The sequence below is a fragment of the Marmota flaviventris genome, chromosome 1 (assembly GCF_047511675.1).
Source record: "Marmota flaviventris isolate mMarFla1 chromosome 1, mMarFla1.hap1, whole genome shotgun sequence".
Lineage (NCBI taxonomy): Eukaryota > Metazoa > Chordata > Mammalia > Rodentia > Sciuridae > Marmota > Marmota flaviventris.
The window spans coordinates 11,900,622-11,925,314 of NC_092498.1; the positions used below are offsets into that span (position 1 = coordinate 11,900,622).

General features: G+C 42.9%; 1 protein-coding gene across 6 annotated transcripts in view; it reads left to right on the forward strand.

The window, feature by feature from the left end:
* Tcaf1 (TRPM8 channel associated factor 1) overlaps positions 1 to 24,693 on the forward strand; it is a 47,418-nt gene extending 22,725 nt beyond the window's left edge. For 4 of the 6 annotated variants that reach the window (XM_071611322.1, XM_071611316.1, XM_027943471.2 and 1 more), the window contains exons 2-9: positions 3,589 to 4,222; positions 14,258 to 15,252; positions 15,534 to 15,631; positions 16,661 to 16,874; positions 17,175 to 17,414; positions 18,229 to 18,566; positions 19,956 to 20,206; positions 22,856 to 24,693. In XM_071611322.1, coding sequence (XP_071467423.1) covers positions 3,603 to 4,222; positions 14,258 to 15,252; positions 15,534 to 15,631; positions 16,661 to 16,874; positions 17,175 to 17,414; positions 18,229 to 18,566; positions 19,956 to 20,206; positions 22,856 to 22,865 — 2,766 coding nt within the window. In that variant the 5' untranslated portion in view covers positions 3,589 to 3,602 and the 3' untranslated portion in view covers positions 22,866 to 24,693. Of the gene's footprint in view, positions 1 to 3,588; positions 4,223 to 14,257; positions 15,253 to 15,533; positions 15,632 to 16,660; positions 16,875 to 17,174; positions 17,415 to 18,228; positions 18,573 to 19,955; positions 20,233 to 22,855 lie in introns of those variants that run through there. The other 2 variants (XM_071611328.1, XM_071611334.1) reach the window with 2 other exon arrangements.

Consider the following 24,693-nt stretch of genomic DNA (forward strand, 5'->3'; position numbering starts at 1 on the left):
CTTTTACATACTTAGTCATTTAATATATGTTTACTTGCTTGGTTGAACTTATATTATCTCAGTATTCTTTGTACTTGTAATAATAACATATACAGCATTTCAAAAGATTCAGACTTGTATAAAGATGAAAAAAACTATTCACTTTTTCCCTTCCTAATGTGGTCAAGGGTAGCACATTCAAATGTGGCCACCATAAATTTTCTCTGTATGTAAAAACCCAACACTCAAGGAATGCTTCTATCCTCTTGGTCCACTTCATTTCCACTTGGTTCTTCATTTTTCTGTCTATATTTGTAGTTTCATGTGGCAGTAGCACCTTGAGCATTTGTCTTCAATGCTGTCAATTTCTGTAAAAACTTTCTAGAAGAGGAATCACTATGTTGAAGAATAGGTTCGCCTTTGAGTACAAGTTGCCACTGTCAGTCACTTTCAAGAGTGCCGACATTCTTGGTCATTGCTCAGATAGCTATAGTGTCCCCAGATCCCTTCCACCAGTATACATTGTTAGTAGCCCTCATCTTCTTCACCTTCTTTTCTGTGTCTCCTTCTCTTTCTCCTAGTTTTTTTTTTTAAATCTATCTAATTATTTATTGACAATCTCAAGGATAATATGCAGTATATCTTTCATTGCTTGATTAGTGATATTGAGCACTGCTTCATAGACGGGGTCATTTAAATTTTGTCCTCTAGGCACACATTCACTTAGAAAGGTGGTATTTCTGTAGATAGAAGGATGTGGGAGAGGGGACGGGAAGGAAGGAGAATGGAAAGAGAATCTGAAATGGAAGCAGGCCCTGTCCAGGGGCGCCAGACAGTCTGGAAGCTACAGGAGCAGGGACAGGAGATAAAGCTGGAAAACTTAAGGAGTTGCCAGCTGCGGTGGCCTCCCAGACCAGGAGAAGGGAGTCAGATTTTCCCCTGTGGACACCAGAGAAGTCCTGTGGTTTTTCCTTCAGGTCAATGATATGATTAGATGGGGTTTAAAAGAATGAAGTAGGAACAGATCCTAGTGAAGTAGAAGCTGGATTGGTTTATTCCAGACGTGAATCAGTGAGGACCTGAACTAGGCTAATGGCAGTATGCTCAGAAAGGACGTTGATAGGATATTGACCTGCTGGATTTGAGAAGGACAGGAAGAAGGGACATTCTGTGCTCTGTGGTTTACTCTCCTGATCATTTGTGGGCCCAGGATGGGCAGGGAAGGGGAAAGCTTCTTATTAACCCTGTGTTGATTGGCCATATCTTCACAGTAGTTCTTTGAGATAGGAAGGTAGTTGATGCTTGTGAAACTTAGAACAGCTATTGTTGAGGGAAATAATAAATTTGACTTCTTTAGTGTTGAAGACCAGTGATAAATGGCTATGGAGTGCATTCATTCTGGGTCTTGAACTTATTAGTCACCTTGAGACCAAGGCCGTTTTATCCATGGCTGTGGAAGACACTGTGCCCAGGCCAAGGACTTGTTGAGGACCCATCAAGACACTTGGGAAATAAACATGAGAATCATTAGCACCAGCGTTAACATTAGTCTTAATATGAACTGAAACCCAGGAAAACTATAAGATCAGAATCAATAAAAATTTGTTGTTTGTAAAACCTAACATTATTTTTTTACTTTACAAAAATCCCCTATTATTCATATACTTGAATGATTTACTCTTAACCAAGTGGTCTATATATATGGAAATGTTATGGGAAAGGGTGTCTGACCTTTGTTTTTCCTTTAATCCTCAGGAAAACCTTATGTGATTATGGGATCATTCCTACATAATGAATGCAGAGACTATGTCTGAGTTCTGTTGCTGGGGTCTCACAGTTGATAATACATGAAACATAAATCCAGACAGCCTTAACTCCTGAGCTTGTCATCATTTTGCACATTACCTTGAAAGTCACTGTTACGGTTTAAATGGGTCCTTCAGTGTTGGTGTGTTGTAATCTTAATTGCCAGTGGCTCTGCCCTTGGGAGTAGATCAATGCCATTATCAAGGTAGTGGGTCATGGAATTGTCCCGGCAGTGGGTCTCTGATAAAACGATGATTTCAATCCCCTTCCTCACATGTGTTCTCTGCCCTTCTGCCTTCCAGCATGGGATAATGCGGCATGAAGGCCCTCTCCAGATGTGGGCCTCTCAATCTTGCACTTCCCAACCTCTATGATTCTAAGAAACAGATCGTTGTTCTTTATAAATTTTCAGCCTCAGGTGTTCTGTTATAGGTGCACAAAATGGATCAAGACAGGCAGCATATTCTCTGATAAGAGAATAAAGAGTAGAATAAAGATGAAAACAAAAGACAAACAAACAAAAAATACCTTAGGACTCACATATACCAAGAGGAGATAAAGGAGAGAAAGTTAAGTGGTCTCAGGGCTTGAAGATAAAAAAAGAGGCTGCCTGGGCCACGCTTAGGGTGTGGTGAGCCTCATGGATAGGAAGAGCCGCCGTGTGCACTGCCACTGAGTGGTCAGTGAAGACATGAAGCCCGAGGTGTCCTGATAATGGAGGCATCTGGTTTTGGAGGTCAGTCTCAATCAAGTGCATGCAGCAGAAGTCAGACTGTGGACCATCCTGGAGGCAGAGCTCATGGTGAAGAAGCCGAGGACACTATGTTCACATCCACAGACACTTACTTCCCTCAGCTGTGTCCCAGTGCAAGTAAAAATCTGTCGTCATTTCAGAACGTGTTGTTCCTGGCTGTCTGGGGCTTGCATTGAAGCCCCAGAGGGCTTCTGCTTCCCGCTGATGCAGCCTGAGACTTTGCCCAATGAACAGCTTTCTCTAGGAGCCCAGACTGTTCATACTTCAGTTATAACTTCACCGAGCTGAGATTAATAAAATCAGGGTGGGGGCCAAGAAAGCAGAATGGGCATCTGGGGACAGCATGTGGCACCAGGGTATTAGTCCCAGAGGCTGCCATATCAGATGACAACAAATAGGCTGGCTTAAAGTGAAAGGATTTTATTCACTCACACTTACGAGTTCAGATCCAGGGTCAGCAGTGTGGGTTCCTTTTAGGTCTGGGTTTTGCCCGCAGTCCTTGTTATTCCATGCCTTGTAGACACATCACTCCACCCTACGCCTCCCTCTCCTCAGCATCCTTCCCTGTTATCTTCATCAGTCTGTGACCAAATTTCCTCTTTGTATAATATCGGTTATTGGACAAGGCCCACCTTAATCCAGTATGACCTCATCTTACTGTGGTTATGTGATTACACCTGCAGAAGCCTATTTCCAAATAAAGTCACATCCATAGATACAAAGAAGTAGGATCTCAAAATACCTCTTTGAGGAACACAATTCCACCTTCATCCCTCCTTTGTTGTTGTTGTTATTGTTGTTTTGTTTTATGGTAGAAAAGTGTCAGACTCTCCAATCCTGACCATGAGAGTCTAAAGAGGACGGGACACAGGGGTTCCCCTGGACAGCAGACACTCAGAGCTCGAGTCCCTTGGTGGTTGGAATAGACTCATCCTCAGGGTTGGGAGAATTGCCCCAGTTAGTAGAAGAGAGAACGCTCTGCTGGTTTTTGTTTGTTTGCGTGTTTGCCCATTCTCCACCAAGCTGAGCCTTTGTTTTCTTCTCTGCAGAAACCAACAGAGCCATGGCGACTCCCTCTGCTGCCTTTGAGGCCCTTATGAATGGAGTCACAAGTTGGGATCTCCCTGAAGATGCCGTCCCATGTGAACTGCTGCTTATTGGAGAGGCCTCCTTTCCCGTGATGGTGAATGACATGGGCCAGGTCCTCATTGCTGCCTCCTCCTATGGTCGAGGCCGCCTCGTGGTCCTGTCCCATGAGGACTACTTGGTGGAAGCCCAGCTCACCCCCTTTCTCCTCAACGCTGTGGGGTGGCTTTGCTCTTCCCCTGGGGCTCCCGTTGGTGTGCACCCATCACTGGCACCTTTGCTCAAAATCCTCGAGGGCTCTGGAGTGGAGGCAAAGATTGAGCCAGAGGTGAATGACTCCCTGGGAGTTTACTGTATCGATGCCTACAACGAAACCATGACTGAAAAGCTGGTCCAGTTCATGAAGAGAGGAGGGGGCTTGCTCATGGGAGGCCAAGCCTGGGATTGGGCCAACCAGGGCGATGATGAAAGGGTTCTGTTCACGTTCCCTGGGAACCTGGTGACCAGCGTGGCTGGGGTATACTTCACTGACAATAAAGGGGACACAAGTTTCTTTAAAGTCTCCAAGAAGATGCCCAAGATCCCAGTCTTAGTGAGGTGAGTACCTTACCCCAGAGTGGAGTTGGCCTCAAGTTAAGAAGCAGATGTGGCTCTTATCTTCTGGGTGCCTCCAGCCTCATGGAAGAAAATCGGGTTACTCAGATGTGGATCCACATCGCCACATCCACCAACCCCAGCTCAGTTTTTAAAACAGTCCTTATCATGGGAGGGACAAGGTCCTCAATGCTTCTACCTTCCCAGGCCAGACCACTTAGATGTTTGATGGGAGGAACTCTGTATTGGCCAATATATCCCCCAGGGTCCAGGTTACCAGCCCCTGGAGTCCTCCATAAATTTATGGAGGACTTAACCCAGGAAGGCTCATGGGAGAAGGTGTCCTTCAGTGGAAATGTGAGGAAAAGGAAAATGGGAAGGACCCTATAGGCCAAAGTCTAGAGAGCAGTAGGAAGGATGGAAATGGGAAGTCAGATGTGCTTAGGATGGAAATAGGAAGTGAGGATTCAGAAGTGAGGACAGAAAAAATGATGGTACAGTATGCTAAGTGTTGAACTTAGGAAGGAATTTTACCTCTGAGGGCGAAGGCCCAGGTAATGGAGAATGCAGGTGGGGGTGCAGTGTGGAGAACACCGCCCAGCCTGTGCTGCTCACAGACGGTGCTGAACACATTACAGATTCACTGGTGCTCACACACTCACACACATTTACCTCAGATGTAAAATTAGATGGATGAATAAGGAGGATTAAAAGCACGAGTCATCCCAGGTTTAGAAAAAATACACTGCGCAACACCTATAGTACGTTAAAATTCTCTGCATCCTCAGAACAAAGCACATGGATATTTTCCACAGTCATCCTTTTTAACTTCCAGATTACAAGGAGATTTCAGAGTTTTAAAAATTGAGCATCTCAAAGATAAATGTGATTCCCTACGTAGTTTGAAAATAATATCTGAGCAGGTATTTATGAATTTATTTAGGATCTGCACACCCTTGGAGGGCATTGCTAGTTAGAAGTTAGATGTATAGTGAATAGAGAGTAAATTAGTAAAACCGAAAGTTATTAGTTGAAAAAAATCAGCAAACGTGATTAACCTCTAGATTATCTAACACAACAAAAAAGACATAATAACACAAATTATGAATTTCAGGGATGGAGAATAAAACATTAGTACAGATTGTACAGTCATTAAAAGGATAATAAAGTTTACTACAACTTTATGCCAATAAATTTGACAACTAAGATAAAATGGACAGATTTCCTGACAGACACAAATTACCAAAATTGGCACAAGAGCAAATATAAAATACGTAAGTTGAATTATAATTAAATATCCCAACACTAAGTGCAGTGTGGCATCCTAGATTGGATTCTAGAAGACATTAGTGGAAAAACAGGTGAAATTTATATAAATTCTGGAGTTTAGTTAGTAGTATTTGACCAGTGTTAACCTCTTAGCAGCATACCATGGCTATATAATAGGAACATTACAGAAAACTGTGTCAAAGGCACATAAAAGCTCTCTTGTACTATATTTGCAAATTTTCAATTTTTTAAATTTCAAAAATAAAAATTTTATTTAAAACCAGCAACAACATGAATAAAACCCAATAGTTTTACAAATTATTTTACCAAACATTCAAGAAACAAATAATAGCAATGCTACATATAAACTCTTCCAAAAAAATTGAAGAGGAAGAAAATTTTCCAAAAATTGATTTATTAAACTAGCACTTCTATGATACTAAAACCATAGAAAGACATTTTAAGAAAAAGAAACAAAACTTCAGAACAATATCCCTCTTGAATATGGATGCAAGTTCTTAATAATACCATAGATAGAATATAACAATATATGAAAATGATAATAGATCATAACCAAGTACATCTATATTGCACATAGATAGCTGGTTTAATATTAAAAAAAATTAATTTACCATATTAATAGAAAAAAAAGAAAACCATGTCATTTCAATTAATGTATCAAAAAATTGACAAAATTTAATACAGAATCATAATGTAATTTCAACTAAAAAAGGAACTTCAATCTGTTAAGTGGCATCTAGGTAAAGGCATTCTTAATGGTGAAATACTGCATTCTTTCCCCCTAGAATGAGGGAAGGCAAGGAAGGATACCTGCTCTCATCCTTCTCTTCAACATTTCACTAAAAGTAGTAGCCAATGCAATAAGGCAAGAAAAAGAAGGTACACAGACTGGAAAATAAGAAATGTGCATGTGTGTGTGTGTGTGTGTGTGTGTGAGTGTGTGTGTGTGTGAGAGAGAGAGAGAGAGAGAGTATTTTGTTTTACTTCACACTGCAATCGTTGCTCCTTATCTATGAGGCTTACATTCCAAGATCCCCAGTGGATTCATAAAACCAGATAGTACTAAGTTGTATTTATACAATGCTTTTTCCTATACATAAATACCTTTAATAAAGTTTAATGTATAGGCACAATAAAAGAATAATAACAGTTAATAATGAAATAAGGAAGCATAAAATACATAGTAAAAAGTTATGTGAATGATGTCTCTCTCATAATATCTTGTTGTACTGTATTCACATTTCTTCTTGTGATGATTTGAGATAATACAGTGCCTTTGTGATGAGATGAAGTAAGGTGAGTGACGAGGGTACTGGTACATAGTATTACCATGTAAGGGTCACTTGAACGCACAGAAGTATTGCAACAGTCAATCTGATAACCAAGATGGCTAGTAAGAGGCTATTGGTGGGTATAGCAGGAATACACCAGACAAAGATGATTCATAACCCACAGAGAGCAGAATGGTTTGAAATTTTATCATGCTACTCATAATGGTGCACAATTTAATACTTTTGAATTATTTATTTCTAAAGTTTTCCATTTAATATTTTTGGACTGCAGTTACCTGCAGGTAAGTGAAAGTGTAGAAAGCAAAATCATGGATGGGGTTGGGGATACTGTAGATTTCCTAGAACACTGAGTGAAAGAAACGGGAAAAATTTGACCTGTCCTGTTAGAAAACAAATTACAGCAGTGCACATACCTGTAATCCCAGCAATTCAGGAGGCTCAGGCAGGAAGATTGCATGTTTGAGTCCAGCCTGAGCAACTTAGACCTAACTCAAAATAAAAAGTTAAAAATGGCTGCATCTGTATCTCAGTTGTAATGGCTTTGGGTTCTATTTACATTACTGCAAAAGAAAAAAAAGGAACAAAATTAAAAAGAGACCAAAAAACAAAAACTATTTTGGGAATTTAGAAGATTTGTAAGTGACAAGATTCACTTGAACATAAGTTCAGCAAAGGATTTTCTAGAGTGGAGTTATTTTATCCCTAGAAGTATTTGCATAAAATGTGATCATGGGTATAAAAAGTTATTTTAAAAAAGTACAGAAAAACTGCTATGCCACACAGAAAATCAATTACATTTTATACTAGCAACTAACAATTGGTAATTGATCTTAAAATACATCATCATTTAAAATAGAACCCAAAACTATGAGGCACTAAGGGTTAATTTTAACAAAACCTGTAAATTGAAAGCTACGAAATATTACCAAGAGAAATTAAATGAAACAAGGAAGTTGTGAAATGCACTGTGCTAATGGATCAGAACACTCAATATTCTTGAAGTCAGTTTTTCCAAAATGACCTATATTCTCAATGCAGTTCCAGTCTTTCTTTTTTTTCCTGTTTCTAAGCGAAAGCATGCAGTATTCAAATTAAAATTAAAATACAAATGAAAAGGAACTAAAACAACCAAACTTACTTTGCAAATGAAGAACAAAGATGATCTATGCTACCTGATTTCAAAACTTCTATTAAGTTGAAGTAATCAAAACACTATGATATTGGCATAAGAGTAAGAAACACGCTGGATAGTTCAGAGATGAATTTTTAAATTCATGATCAATTTTTTTTGATGAGGTGACCAAGGTAATTCAATGAGGAAAGGATAGTCTTTTCAACATATTGTTCTGAAAAAACTGGACAGTGTTAGAAGGGAACAAAACTAATTCTGACCCTTACCCCTCTCCATGCAAAACAAATACCTAGAAATAGATCTAGACCTGAATGCAAAAACAAAAATTCATAAACTTCCTAAACGACAGCATAGAAGAAAGTATCTGCCCCTGAGTAGGTAAGACAACATAAGACAAAAATGTACATGGCCACAAAAGGAATGTGGACTTGCATTCAGTGTACATAGAGAACTCTTAATCCCAATAATAATAAGACAGTTAAAGAAAAAAGCAAAATACTTAACTTCCTTCACAAAAGATGATAGAGGAGAAACCAAAGCCCATGAAGTGTTTCTCAAAAACAGAGGTCATTAGGAAAATGTAAATTTAAATCACAGTGAAATATCACACACCTCTAACATCAAAAAATAGCTAAAATTAAAGATTCACTGTACCAAGTATTGACAAGAATGTGGAGCAGCTGGCATTTTTATATATAGCCACTGGGGACATCAAATGACACAATGACTTTGGAAAATGACTTAACAATTTTTTACAAAGTTCAGGGGCATTTAGCACTCAACTCAGCCAACTCATCCCTGAGTGTCCATGAGTGATGAAACATGTCCATGCCAAAACTTATACATCAACATCCATGACAGCAGGTCCCAAACAGGAGGCTACCTAAATTTCCATCATCAGAAGAATGGATAAGTAAATTATGGAATATCCACAGAAGAGCAACCTACTCAGCAGTAAAGGGGCGAATGACTGATAAGACTCAACAATCTGTACGGGTTCTTAAAAAACTGTCCTCAGTGAAAGTAGCTGAGCTCAGAGAGTACAGGTTTATGGTTATATGCATGTGAAATCCCAATCAATCCATATGTATAGAAGGTGCATTAGGCTGGATTGAACGTAACAGGGCAAATAGTACATTTTGGGGGTGATGGAAATTGTGTGTGTTCAAAATGGCGTTAAAACACTGATGAACATTCAGATCATTTCTTGGCTTTTGTGGAAAATGAACAATGCAATGAGCTTTAGAGTGCAGCTATCTCTACAAGTTGCTGATTCCATTTGCTTTTGGCGGATGCCCAGCAGAAGGATTGCTGGGTCATGTGTTAGTTCTATTTTTAATTTTTCAAGGAACCTCCAAGTTGTTTTCTGTCAAGGCGGTACCAAGTTACATTCCCACCAACAGCATACACAAATTCCTCTTACTCCATACCCGATAACTCTTGTTATCTCTTGACTTTTTGATGATAGCTACTCCAGCAAGTACAAGGAGACATATCATTGTGGTTTCAGTTTCCATTTCCTTGGCGATTAGTGATGTTGACCAGCTTTTCAGAAATGCGTTGACTATTTGTTTTGGGGTTGTTTTTTTTTTTTTTTTTTTACATTTATATTTGTCTAAAAATGCCAATTCAGGTGCTTTGCCCATGTTTCAGTGTGGTTATTTTATTTTTGATATTGAGTTGTGTGACTTCATTATATATTCTGGATATTAACCCCTTGCAGATATATGATCTACACATATTTTCTCCATAAACATTGGTGACTTTTCACTCTGTTGATTGTGTCTTTGGCTATGGGGAAACATGTTCGTTGGAGGTACCCTCATTTGCTTATTTTTTGCTTTTACTGCCTGAGTTTTTGGTGTGATACTTAAAAAGTCGTTGATCAGGCTGTCTTCAAGTAGCTTTTCCCCTGTTTTATTTCAGAAATTTTATAGTTTCAGGCTAGGTCTTGAACCTGTTTTGAGTTAATTTTTGTGTGTTGTATGTATGGTTTTTCCTTCCTTTTTTTTTCTTTCTTTTTCTTTTTTTGTTATTGTTGTTTGTTTGTTTGAGATGAGGGTCTCACTGTGTTGCCCAGACTGGTCTCAAATCCCTGGGCTTAAGTGATCCTTCCACTGAAACCTCCAGATTAGCTGGAACTACAGGCATGTGCCTTCATGCCTGCCTTCTTTTTTCTATTAATATATGGTCGTCATCATTCTTGACAACACGTTGAAGTTTTCCTCATTTTTTACTATAGCCACATAGTGTTGAACTCCACGTATATACCACACTTTATTCAGCCAGTCTCTAATAAGTGGGCATTTAAGTTGTTTTCAACATTTTGCTGTTATAAATAGTGTTGAAGTTAACAACTCTGCATATGTTTTTGTACTCTGTAGGCGCTATACTTTTGGGGTCATTATTTTAGTGGTAGAGTAAATGTATGTATACTTCGTTAGAAATTTCCAGTCTTCTCCATTCAGGTTTGTGCCATTTGGAATTCCCATCAGCCATGTGAGGACATGCCTGTACCTCCACAGATGCCCAATAGCACGGCTGTCTGACTTGTGTTTTTGCTAATTTTGATGGCCAGGAAAGAGTATTCCAATATAGTTTTAATTTGCATTATTTTAAAAAAATATATTTATTTATTTTTAGTTGGGCACAATACCTTAATTTTATTTATTTTTTTTAATGTGGTGCTGAGGATCGAACCCAGGGCCTCACATCTGCTAGGCGTGTGCTCTACCCCTGAGCCACCACCTAGCCCTAATTTGCATTATTCGTATAAGGAGTAATTTTACTGGTTATCTTTTGGGGGGTCTAAAGGCCACTTATTGTTTGTTATTTGTGAACTGCCTGTTCATTTTGATCATTTTTCTTGTTGAGTTCTTGGTGTTCTCTCCATTTTATGACTTTTTTTTTTTTTTTGCATACTAAGAATATTATCCCTGTATTTGCGATTTGTATCACATTTGATTTTTTAAATGTTTCATATTTTTGCCAAAAATGTTTATCTATAACTAGTTGATCTTATCAATCTTTTTACTGTTACATCTGATTTTGAGTCATAGTTAGCAAGCTTCCCCACAGCCATATTATTTTTAAAATTACCTATTTTCTTCTAGCAACTTGTATGTTTTTATTTTTAAAATTCACATTTGGTGTGTGGCATTTGGTTTCAACTGGCATTTTTACTACTTTTGTTTGACTTTTTTTTTTTTTTTTTTCTAGTTCGCTTTGTTTTTCTCATCTGTCTCTACTAACTTACCGTGGGTGTCCAGGCCTTGATCAGCGGTTTCCAGCATTAGTGATCAATCTTACTCCATCCCTGCCACTGCAGGTTTTTGTAGCCAACTTATTCCTCTATTGTACTCATTTTTGTTTTTCTGGACTTACAACCTAAGCTCAAATCATGTTTTTGTCAAAGTTTCCTATGTGGTATTTTTAGTATCCTCGTGTGCTCAGATAGAAGTCTTATGTAGTTGAAATGTTTATGTATTTGTGGGTCGTTTGTCTTCCTTTGTGGGATCCTTTAAGGTTTTTTCTTTACATGTGGAGTTCACAAGTTTCCTGTAACTGGTGGGATGCTTTCGCTTCCCCTGCTCTGCATTCCGTCAGTGACTTTCCAGTCTGTTTGCAGTCTAAGGAAATGCTCCTCATTTTGTGCGGGTTTCTTCTTGTTTCTCTCTGTTCTTTCTGTTTGAAATTCCTGCCAGCTAGATGCTGGATCTTCTGATGTGGACTTCTTAACTCTTTTCAGATAATCATCTTTTTTTTTTTTTTACATGACAGCAGAGTATAATTTGAAATATTATACATGCATTGAATAAGTACGGCTTGTTTCAATTAGGATTCCACTACTGTGGTTGTACTTGATGTGGAGTTACACTGATCGTGTATTTATATGTGAAGATAGGAAAGACATGCCTGATTCATTTCACTGTCTTTCCTCTTACCAGCCATCCTCCCTTCCCTTCATTTCCCTTTGTCTAGTCCAGTGAACTTCTAACCTCCCCTCCCTTGTTGTGGGTTAGCATCCACATATCAGAGAGAACATTCTGCCTTTGGTTTTGGGGGACTGGCTTATTTTACTTAGCATGATAATCTCCAGTTCCATCTATTTACTGACAAATGCTATAATTTCATTCCTATTTATGGCTGAGTAATATTCCATTGTTTATATATACCATATTTTCTTTCTGATAATCATCTTTTTGGCCTATAGAACTGCTCTCTGAAGATTCACTTTACTCAACTTTCTCCTTTACTTATTCACGGTAGTTAACTAGGCCAAGACTTATCTTCTTCCCCTGTGTTAAAACGGAGATTATTGATTTGGTAGTTCATTTTTATTATAATTAGAAACTTTTTATACCAGCCTGTCACTTTTTTATGTAACATATCTTCTTAAAATTCACCAATGATAAACCACGCATCTTTAGAGCCTCCCTCTCCCGGATCACTGTTTCCTTGGAGGTTGATTTTCTGTCATCAGTTTGGTGCTTCTGTTTCATGCTTTTAGTTGTCAACAAGTGTTTGAGGATTATTTCCTATTTAAGTTTTGAATAGAATTGAAAGTCTAGATTGACCATCATTGGTTTTTGCAGTGCATTTCCTCCCTCAGTGCAAATGATCGTCCTGGTCATTTCCTGTTCTTGGTCTCCTCTTTCACACACATGCAGCTCCAGATTCTTCTGTTCTCAAGAATCTCTGATCCATCGGATTCCATCCACTTTATATGCTCCATCAGTACCCCACTGTGAGAAAGAGAAAACCCCATTGAAACTTTTTAAACCATAGAGTTATTGTTTAGCTCCCCCTGTATGTAAGCATGGCTACGGCAGTCAACAGACCCGTGTCTCCGAGGGTGTCCCCTGGCTCAGCACTGAACCTCAGATAGTGCTCTCTTGTCTAGATGAAATTCCAGGGACGTGGGGTCTGAGTCTTAGCTTTGCAGGTTCAGTATTTCTCATCTTGTCCTGATGGCTAGTGGAGAGATTCTGATGCTCATACATTAATCTAGACCACAAAACCCCAGCTTTTCACTGACTTCATTTATTAAAAAAATTAATTGCGTGAAATTTATAAATAGAAGTCCTCATGAGATTAAGACATTTTCCATTTAATTTTGTATACATATTTAAAGTACTATTTTTTTTAAAGTCTCATTTTTTTATATAATTATCAAATTAAGGATAGACTGTCTAGGTGTTGCTTGAGAAAAATAAATGTCAAAGAACCAGAATATTCTATTTGGCCTAGCTAATGACTTCTACTGTCATTAGGCATGTGGACATGGGAAGCAAGATTATAGTCATAGGATATTTGGTCAGCCTGGAATCAGAGCAAGAAGAACTAGTTGACGATTTCAATGGCTAGTGTTTCAAGGAGAGGGAGTGTCATCTCCAAATTGTAGGGTGATACCTTTATCTTCTGGAAAGGATTCTCCCATCAGTTAGAGCTCTGCCCTCCACAGAAAGAACAGCACAAACACTGTGAATATGTTGTCGACTGACCTCTGTTTTTTGATGTTTCCTAAAAGCTGCCTTCTGCCAATTGGCATAGCTCTACCTAACACAATGCCAGAACCAGCTCTGGGATCTTATGCTTACAGAGGTCACTCTATCCCTGATAATCCCACTAAGTGCCCAGGTCTCCATCTCCCACTTTGGGCTTATGGGTATCCTGAGCCACTGAAAGTAAACCCATGGTGCTAAGCAAAACCCTCTAGAATGTGTCACTGCTGTTGGGCAGGCAATGATGGGGTGCCATTCCAGGTGAAGACCATCAAGTCCTCATGGGTCAGGTGACAGAGGGGCTCACTGGAGTTAAGGCCAGTGAACTCTCCTGTTCCACCATTTGAGATAGTAATGATTCTTCACAGGCAACACGAGTTTGGCTTTCTGTAGACTTTATCTGGAGAACAGTGTATAAAATATATAAAGAAGACTCCTTATAAGACTAGAAACACGATTTCCCATTAGTTTTGTATATGACATATAAAGTGCTGAAATAAACATGAACTTCAATCTAGAATATTTAAGGTAGAGTATTCAGTAAGCATCTCAGGATTTCCTTTGCAATGTTCCTGTAGAGAACTTGTGCTCTAAATTTGTGCAGAGCAGAATTCATGCCAAGTCGTTCTGTCCTCCCTCTAACACATCTCCACACCCAGGGAGGTGAGATCTGCCCACTCTGTTCTCCTAACTCTCCTGCAGGACCTAAAGTATCAATATGAGCAAAGGCAACAGGTCTCCAGCCCTGCTGTGCTCAGGCGCTGCTCGGAAGCCTTGTGCAGGGCCTTCCTCTAATCCAGAGTGCGTGTGTCTTTTGCAGTTGTGAAGATGACCTCTCCGAGGACAGAGACGAGCTCCTGCATGGGATTTCAGAGCTGGACATCAGCAACTCCGACTGCTTCCCATCCCAGCTGCTAGTGCACGGGGCCTTAGCCTTTCCCCTGGGGTTAGATTCCTACCATGGCTGTGTGATAGCAGCTGCCCGCTATGGCCGGGGCCGGGTGGTTGTGACTGGCCATAAGGTGTTATTCACAGTGGGGAAACTGGGCCCCTTTCTGCTCAATGCTGTCCGCTGGCTGGATGGGGGCCGCAGAGGCAAGATCGTGGTGCAGACAGAGCTGAGAACGCTGAGCGGCCTGCTTGCAGTGGGGGGCATAGACACCAGCATTGAGCCCAATCTCACCAGTGACGCGAGTGTCTATTGCTTTGAGCCTGTGAGTGAAGTGGGGGTCAAGGAGCTGCAGGAGTTTGTAGCAGAGGGCGGCGGGCTGTTTGTTGGAGCCCAAGCCTGGTGGTGGGCCTTCAAGAACCCAGGGGTGTCCCCTTTGGCTCGATTCCCTGGAAACCTCCTCCTCAACCCCTTTGGCATCAGCATCACAAGCCAAAGCCTCAATCCAGGGCCCTTCCGTACCCCTAAAGCAGGGATAAGGACCTATCACTTCCGTTCCACCCTGGCTGAGTTCCAGGTTATAATGGGCAGAAAGAGAGGGAATGTGGAGAAGGGCTGGCTGGCCAAGCTGGGCCCAGACGGTGCAGCCTTCCTCCAGATCCCTGCAGAAGAGATCCCTGCCTACATGTCCGTGCACCGACTCCTGAGGAAGCTGCTCAGTCGCTATCGGCTCCCCGTAGCCACCCGAGAGAACCCCGTTATCAATGACTGCTGCAGGGGGGCCATGCTTTCCCTGGCCACTGGCCTGGCCCACTCTGGAAGCGACCTCTCTCTGTTAGTCCCGGAAATTGAAGACATGTACAGCAGCCCCTATCTGCGCCCTTCCGAGTCTCCCATCACCGTGGAGGTCAACTGTACCAATCCAGGTATGGAATGAGCGTGGGAGCAACTTGGGAACTGCTGGGATTGGGGCATGTGATTGCAGCACTTCATTTTTGGGGTCTGACTTCTGCAGATGATTGTCTCTATCCTTTGCCATTTACTTTGGAGAAGACAGGGGCTGAGGCTTGCAGTGCTGTTTGGAAGAGATCGGTCAGGGTAGCACAGAAGGGAAAGGGTGGGCAGAGCTCTTGAAGGATCTGTGGAGTGCCAGGTCGGGTGGAGTCATGGAGGAGGGATAAAGTATGCCCTTCTGTGCTTTTGGCAGGCACCCGATACTGCTGGATGAGCACCGGGCTTTACATACCTGGAAGGCAAATCATAGAAGTCTCATTGCCGGAATCTGCTGCCTCTGCAGATCTGAAGGTGAGGCCACGCCCTGCCCACCACATAACATGCAACCAAGACTCTTGCCTTCCCCACTAGTATTTTATTTGATCCTCATAAAACCCTACTGGCAATACAAGTCGCGGATCTATACCCACATTATAAGGATAAGCCAACTGCATTGCAGACAACATATAGATTGAAACGTTTCAGAGCTCAGGACTCAAAGCCAACTGCTGGTTCTTAAGTATTGTCCTTTTGACTTGTGTCAGAGAGGGAGGAATAGAGGCATCAAACGGAAGTTAACCTACCCCTCCACAGGGATTGAATAAATCTCAGTTCACTTTCTATGCCCATATATTTCTCTGGTTGTAGCACAAGCGCCCTCTCACCCTGGCTTCTTCCCCATAACACCAAAGGTGGTATCTCGATTGCTGGAGTCCGTGGTCTGCTTTTTCACTTCCACATGCAGATACCCCATCTTGCTCTACCTCCCCAGACGACCATTGGCTGGTGGAGCCTAGTCTATGCCCTTCCTATCCTGGCACTTGTTTGGCATAAACCAGGGAAACAATCCCGTGATCACCAGGTACAGGAGTCATTTCACCTTCCCAGGAAGGGGGGCCTTGGAGAGAGGGGCAGGACTGAACCAACCCTCCACTTCATCAGCGGGATCCCACTGAAAAACACAGGGTCCCCTCCACTCATCAGTGCCAGGTCCACCACCGCAGAATCTGCAACCTAGGACTCTCTTAAAAGACACTAAGGGACCATTGGTGGAGTCAGCGCTCCTTGGAATTTACCTTACTGGTTACACCTGCTGCTCCTTATGTTAATGATTCTGCACGACCCACTGTAGAGATATTGGAATCCCTCACAAGAATAATTCACCCATAATTAGTCCATATGACCTGCGGAGGGCTGTGATTTCATGGGCTCTCTGACAACTCATTGATGGTACGTGGGGTCGTGGCCCTATGACCTTCCTGAGCCTCCGCCTCCTGTACTCTCTCCTGTCACCCACCCATGCCCTGTGGTGACTCTGTTGGGGGGATTTCTCTGCTTCAGATCCAGATTGGCTGCCACACGGATGACCTGACCAGGGCCAGCAAGCTGTTCCGAGGCCCCCTGGTGATTAACCGGTGCTGCTTGGACAAACCCACAAAGTCTATCACCTGCCTCTGGGGTGGCCTCCTCTATATCATTGTGCCTCAGAGCAGCAAACTGGGTTCTGTGCCCATCACCGTTAAGGGAGCTGTGCATGCTCCCTACTACAAGCTGGGTGAGTGGAAGCTGTGGGGTGCATCCTGAGGGAGGTGGAGGCCTGGGACAAGGAGGGGCTTGAGGGCTGTTTGATGTAGGAGAGAGAGACACAGCCTGGTGGGAAGGAGGGTGGCCTCCTTAGATTCTGCTCTGGGGCCAGGAGATAAACACCACACCATATCCATGGGGACTTTACAGGATAAAGAGGAGGGATGTATTGCTCATGGTCTTGTCGTTCCCCTCCTGGGGTCTGAGTTGGATGTTTTGACTTAAGGTATTTGGGAAAGCATGTTCCAAGCCCCCCTGGCCTCTCTTCTAGGGGAGACATCCCAGGAGGAGTGGAAGAGGCGTATCCAGGAGAATCCAGGTCCCTGGGGAGAGCTGGCCACGGACAACATTATCCTGACGGTGCCAACTGCAAATCTACGTGCTCTGGAGAACCCTGAGCCACTGCTCCGCCTCTGGGATGAGGTGATGCAGGCGGTGGCACGACTGGGAGCCGAACCCTTCCCCTTACGTCTGCCTCAGAGGATTGTTGCTGACGTGCAGATCTCAGTTGGTGGGTGCCCTGATCCCTCTGCACACAGACACAAAGTGCCTTTCTTTCCATAGCCATGCAGCAGGCAGCCAGGAGGGTACACACGCTTTGCTAGCAAGACATGTAGACATACTTCCTGCTATTTAAATAGATAGGGAAAAGGTTATGTAAGAAATAAATAGCCATGTCCATCAGCATGTCAAGAGATGTCATCAGAGATATCAAGGGATGCTACCTGATCCTTCACAAGTGTCCAAATGGAGACATCAAGAAGTGGGTAGAGACAGCAGAGGACCTTGAATTAGCTCAGAGTCACTGAGAGACACTGAATGAAGACTCCTTTGCCTATGGGTGACGGAGCCCAGAAAGTGGAACAGGGAATGTCTAGACCTCAAAGAACCGAAGAAATTTCTCTAGACCCTCATTTTCTTGGGATGAATAAATCACCAGTGTAAAGTAGTGTCAATGTGGGCCACCCTGTATCTGATAATGGGAGGGGAAACCACCTTCAAAGAGTTCTGAATTATAAAAAAAAAAAAAAAAAAAAAAAATGAGACACATGGGTAAGGCATCCTCATAAAAACAGAAAACTGCAATGGTGGCACGAATGGCTCCCTACAACCCACGCCCCCTCCTGTGGCCCTGCAAGTCAGAATGCAATGAGAGCATTCGCACAGAGCGAGGCCTTGAGAAGGAGAGCCTGGAAGGTCTGGGCTTGGAGTGGCCTCCTGAGCAGTAGGGTGTGGGAGGTAGCCTGGGGCTACTGATTCTTGTGAAGTTTCACCAGGTGGATAGGAGGACCCTAACCCTTCCTCTCCCCTCCTGTATTTCCCAGGCTGGATGCATGCTGGGTACCCCATCATGTGCCATCTGGAGTCCGTGCAGGAGCTCATCAATGAGAAGCTCATCAGAACCAAGGGGCTGTGGGGCCCCGTGCACGAGCTGGGCCGCAACCAGCAGCGGCAGGAGTGGGAATTCCCACCGCACACCACCGAGGCCACCTGCAACCTGTGGTGTGTTTATGTGCATGAAACAGTCCTGGGCATTCCTCGAGGCCGTGCCAATATTGCCCTGTGGCCCCCAGTTCGGGAGAAGCGTGTCCGAATCTACCTGGGCAAGGGACCCAATGTGAAAAACTGGAATGCATGGACTGCACTGGAGACGTATTTACAGGTATAGACAGGAGGTCGGGGGGAGCAATGGGAGGGAGCCTCTCGCTGTGAGGACCAACAGGGCCAAGTGTTAGATGATCTTCTAGCCACCCAGGAGACCCCCACTGCATCTGTCTCCCACACTCAGCCGAGGGAGACGCAGACAAGACCAAATGTAAAGGCCCTATTGGGTGAAGCCTCTTAGGGCCTCACTTTGCATGACCCTAGAGTGGACTTAGTAGCCTCAGCTGCACCCCAAGAGAGGTGAGAAATCTTAAAACCCTTGGAGGCAAACACAGTACTATAAAAATATACTCTCTTTCTCTCTGGTCTTAAAGGCAGACAGACCCTCAATCGAAGCCAAACTTTCTACCAAACAGCTAGCACCAAACCACCCCATTCACGTACTACTCCAGGTTATGAACACCTGTCTTCCCCTCTCCTCATTATGACCTGGCTGTGCCTCAGACCCCACCTCAATAGGCAATCCACGCTGCAAACCTCACTGGTTACGGAGGTCAGCTTTGCCTCTGAATGCTCCATGCCCTAGACCGCTGCCCCCAGTGCCTGGATCAGTTCCTGGCTCGCAGTGGGGCGTGGCATCGCCTTGGGTCAGGCCAGGCCTGCTCTATTCTGGTTCTTCCACCTGCTCAAGTTCCTCTCTGCTCGTTCTCACTGCCAGGGCAATGGTGTGAAATCATCAGGGAGGCTCTATTTTCACTTTATTGTTAGGTGCAGGAGCAAACGTTCCTCGTCCATGAAGTAAAGTTAAGTCAGTCTAGGGAACTGACCAAGGGCCTGTGTGCTCAGAAACTCTGAAATCCTGGCTAGCATGGACTCTAGGCATGGCCTTGGGATGGCTGCCTATTTCTAAAACTATGACTTCTTAGTTCTGGCTGACTAGACTACGTGTGGTCTCCCACTTCTACCTGAGTCACTCCCCCTGCCCCCAAAGGCCATTTTGGTAGCCTTGTGAGCTGACATAGACCTGTGATTATTGAGGATTGCAGCATAGGGGTGGGAGTTTCCCAATTGCTGGAGTTTCACCTTGTAACTAGGAAAGATATCAAGGATGGGTCCACTTGGGTCGGTTTTAAGGCCCTGTATAACATCCCATCGTTATTTTCATGATCTTATGAGTCAGGTGAATAATGATATTGGTAGAAAACATCAATTTTAATTATTGCAGCGATCACCACAGCCATGTCTGCCTGCTGTCTGCCCCAAGGCCCTTCTTAAGATCAGAAAGTGGGAGAACAGTACATGAGGGCAGTGTGCAGAACAGGAGGGAAGGCCAGGGGTGGACCTGAAGCCCGTGCTCAGGGAGTTAAGCACATTACACTTGTGTTGTTTGCGGGGCCCTCTTTCTATAGGTTAGACGTCTCACCTGGTTTCCTCTTTCTCTTTCTAGCTCCAGGAAGCCTTTGGCTGGGAGCCATTCATCCGTCTCTTCACAGAGTACAGGAACCAGACCAACCTGCCCACAGACAATGTCGACAAAATGAATCTCTGGGTCAAGATGTTCTCCCACCAAGTGCAGAAGAACCTGGCTCCATTCTTTGAGGCCTGGGCCTGGCCCATCCAGAAGGAAGTGGCTACCAGCCTGGCCTATCTGCCTGAATGGAAGGAAAATATTATGAAATTATACCTCCTCACACAGATGTAAGGAGTGCCCATCGAGGTGGCAGGTAGAGAGGTTTGGGGAGGTAGGCAGAGGTGGGGGTTCAGTCCTCTACCTCTGTCTGCTAGGGTTCTGGCCTTGTCCTCTTAGCTCACTGCCGTATCTCATTACTGACTTCTGTCTCTAGGAAGTGGGTTAAGAACACAGCAAAAGTGAAGTCAGAATGTCTCGAACAAGGCCTCCTGTCCATGATTCTGCTCCTCTGCTCTCAGTTGTCAGATTCCCTCCTGACTGCTATCAGCCCGGTCCTGAGAGCTTGGGCACCAGTTTCTAGACTGGCCCTTGGTATATGGCCATAACCCATCGATAGTGGCTCTTACTTTGACATCCTGCGGACTCTCTCTGGGCTTTTATTTTTTTATTAGTTGTTCTAAAAATCTGGTGATAGAAGGTTACTGCACAAATCCACCATGACAGCTAGACAGCTCTCTGACGACTCATGTATTTTGTGTCCTGCATAGTTGTCAAAGCACTTTAAACGCAGTCTGGTATAGCAGGAAGAGCCATAGCTAGGGTTTGCTCTTGGGAAAGTCATTTGACCCTGCATTCCCATTTCCCTGTGTATGAAATGGGGATAAAAGTCCCTGCCTCACAGGGGTTGTCATGAAGATTTGCAGTGATAATTGTGAAGTCTTGTAATCTATATAATGCATGCCATTTAAGGGACTTGTGTGCAGAATAGTGAGTTCACTGCTTCCCATTCTCTGCCCATAGCTTAGTGGTTACAATCATCATTCCAACTAGTAGACTCCTTGTGTTCAAATTCTAGATCTTCCATCTGTTGTCCCTGGCAGTTTTCTTACCTTCTCTGTGACTCAGTTTCCTCCCATAAAATGGGACCTATTTCACAGAATTATTGTGAGGATTCAGTTTTCCCTGACTCTAAAAGTCATTAGAACAGTACCTGGCAGCTAGTAGGTTTAGAGAGAACGTCAATTGCCATTGTTATTATATAATTAGCTCACTGATTATTTTATAATTATTTTAGGAATAGACTTCAGTTTAGATGAAGTTTGTAAATACAGTCATAATTTTTAACAGATGCATAAAAATATAAAAATTATAGTATTAATGACGTATCCTGCATGGTTGCAATATATGTATGTAGTGTGCATTTAAATGAGGTGAACGTATCTGTTGCCTCAAATGTCTATCATTCCTTCATGGTCATTCAAAATCCTTTCCTCTGGCATTTTAAGATATTCGGAATGTAATTATTACCTATTCTATCTTATTCTATGTTTTATACACCAACCTCTGAAAGGCTTGTGGTACATTGATTTATGAATCCCAAGGAAGGACTCTCAATTCACAATGGTGTCTTTTAAAACTACTAACAGTGAAGTCTTTTTACTCAGTTCTATTTTTCAGGAAAAGAAAGGAACCAAAGGAATTTTAAAAAGGAGTCAAATCCCCTTTTTTGATTAAATCAAAAGTGAATGTCTTGAAAACAAAACAATTCCATGATGGTGTTTGTCCTTAGTAAACAGTAGGCATCAGCCTCCGGTGGAGTTCATATGTCCCCGGTGGCACTAACTAGACAGTCACTGTGGAGTTACCTACCACACATGCCTACAAAACATCACTTTGGACCAAGACAACTAGATAGAGCTTATTTAGCTCACATTTATTTTAATGGACCCTTCCATTGACTTAGTTGGTAAATGGGTGGCTGTGTAGAAAATAAGATTTGACCTACACCCTGCTTTCCTCTGGATTTCATTCCACTTCTCCCTCCTAGAATTACTTCTCCTTATTCCATGAATATCCATGGTCCAGGTCCTTCAAACCTGAATATTCATTCTACATTTTAAATAACTGCTGTCGACTGTCAGGTGTTGACTGTGTGCCAGGTACTGTACTACTAGTTCTTTTTTACAGATTGTTTCACTTAATCCTCACCATAATTTTATGAGATGGAAACTATTATCACTCCCATCTGATGAATGAGAGAACTGAATATTATGGAGATTCAGTAAATTATCTAAAGCTATACTGCTAACAAGTGGTAGAACTGGGATTCGAACCCAGGCATTCTGATTACAGAATGGGGGGTTCATAACTACAGTGCTGAAGGGCCAAATGAGTGAGTAAATAAAGAAGCCAACCAGCCAACAGAGGGAGTTCTGTCCCTACTTACTAGAGCTTTGGCTCCTGTACTCCTCATCTAATTTTATAAGAACAGAGGTTCCTTTGTTGATCCCCAATGCCAGCACAAAGGAAGGACTTAAGGTAGCCTCCTCCCGAGGCACTTTCCAGGGGGCTGGGTGAGTGTTGTGGACCCAGCAAGTCTTTTAGGTTCAAGGTTTTTCAAGTTTCAGTCACTGTCCCCTGGGTCCCCGGAGAGCAGACTCTAGTTTATTGGATTTTGAGTGATGGGCTATTTTGATAACATGCCTTACTCCCAAAAGTCTCCCACACTGCATATTCTCAGTGAGAAAATTAGATGCCCAGTCTTGTAGAATAAAATTGTATCTGTCCTTGCCCTCTTTAAGTTTAGTGGTAAAGCCCCGGGGATCTTTTAAAAATACAGAGTTATCCATGTTACTCCCCTGTCTGAAGCCTCCAATGGGACTTGCAACTTAAGATGATGGACTGAACATGTCAGTTTACCTCCCCTCCTTCCCCAGGCCCCACTGAAATTGAAGTCAAGAGATGGGAAGAAAGAACCGGCACATCTCGGCAAAGACAAAGGCATTTGGTGATACGTGAAGATGATCTCAACACCTTTCTGGAAGAGAAAAAGTGGAAGCAGCTTGATGAGAGCGAAGGTACCTTTCAGACAGAATAGAAGCTGATCTGAGCAACATGACCCCAAAGAGACTCGAGCATCAAAGGAGTCCCTCAACTAAAGAACTGTACCCGCTGTATAACTGACCCCCCTCCCCACCCCCACCCCCTATCCCCCAGCCCCGTGCACAGAACACAGGCGCCTGCTGTCAGTGCCAGTTAAAGATTCCTTGTTGTTGTTGTTGTCATTGTTGTTTGTATAAAGAAATTGAATAAACTGCCTGAGGAGAGGTAAGAGTCGGTGCTCCAAATAAAATCGCTCTTTTTGTGGAAACAGGTGCCCCCCCACCCCCTGCCAGCCTAAATCAGCTAATTTTCTTCGGAAAGTTGAGACCGCTACCCAAGAGCCCAGGGCTTCCATGCAGAGAAGCAGCCAGAGAAACAGACCTGTCCACATGACAGCAGAGGAAACCCACCGACGCCTACCAAAGTCAGTAGTTAATATTGATTCTGGGATGTGAACTTTTAGCTAGGAAATCCCACACACAGAGGGCAGGAGGCAAGAGCAGGGACGAAACATAAGAAAAATAACCATGTAGAATTAGAGGTGTTGAATGTATTATGAACTCCGGAGGGAAAGAATAACTGAAAGTCCTCACCCTATCTTCAGAGAGATTAGAGGTGCATTTGTAAAATGGTAACGGGACACTGCGAAGAAAGGGAAAGCTGTGGATAACAAAAGCCCCTTGAAAGCAAAATAAGACTGAAAAGTCCTCTGTGGACAGGCTGGAAAGTGAAGTTGAGGGTCTCCCCAGATGTAGAGCAAAAAGAAAGAGAAAATATGAAGGAAGGAAAGAGACCTAGACAATCAATATCAACCACTAGCCATTCCTAGAAGGGAGAACACAGAGAAAGAATTGAAGAGTAGAAAAACAGGTTGAGGAACCCCAGTTCTATCTACACCTAGACAGCCTTCCAGAATTTTGGATTATTAAGAAATGTGTCCAAGGAGAAAAAAACTAAAATTAGTTCAACTAAAATCGGATGAGAAATAGACTGACAGCAGAGTTTTCATCAGGGACCCTGAATGCAAGAAGTCATGGGAACAATGTTTTCACACAACTTCTGGAAAACATTGGTTTTGGGAATTCCGTAGAAGGCAGGCGGTCAAGAAGAACACCAACATGAAGACGTGTTCTGGCATGCAAGTTTCAAAGTCTACCTTCTTTTACCCTCCCTGAGGAAGTACCTTGAGGAAGTTTCCCAGAAAAAAATGATGAAACCCAGGAAAGAAGATGAAATAGGACCTCATATGGACCTCACCCCAAGATGTCTCACTCTAGAGTGATGTTCATCTGGAAGGACGTCTAGAGTGATGGTCACCTGGAAGGATGTCTCACTCTAGAGTGACGTTCATCTAGAAGGACGTCTCTCTCTAGAATGATGGTCACCTGGAAGGATGTCTCACTCTAGAGTGATGGTCATCTGGAAGGACGTCTCTCTGAGTGACAGTTGTCCAGCAGACCCTTTTTGGGGGAGAGTGCATAGTCTTTGTCTCCATGGAGAATGTGCATTCAGGGCCATAGGTAGTATCATTGAGAAGCTGGAATGTTTGAGAAGAAACACAGTCTTTAGTCAACAAAAAAGAAAGTTGAATCGAAAATGTCAAGAAATTCCAGTCCAATTATGAAGCAAAATAAAATGGGGCATGATTTTGGTTACTCAGAGTGTGGAAGAA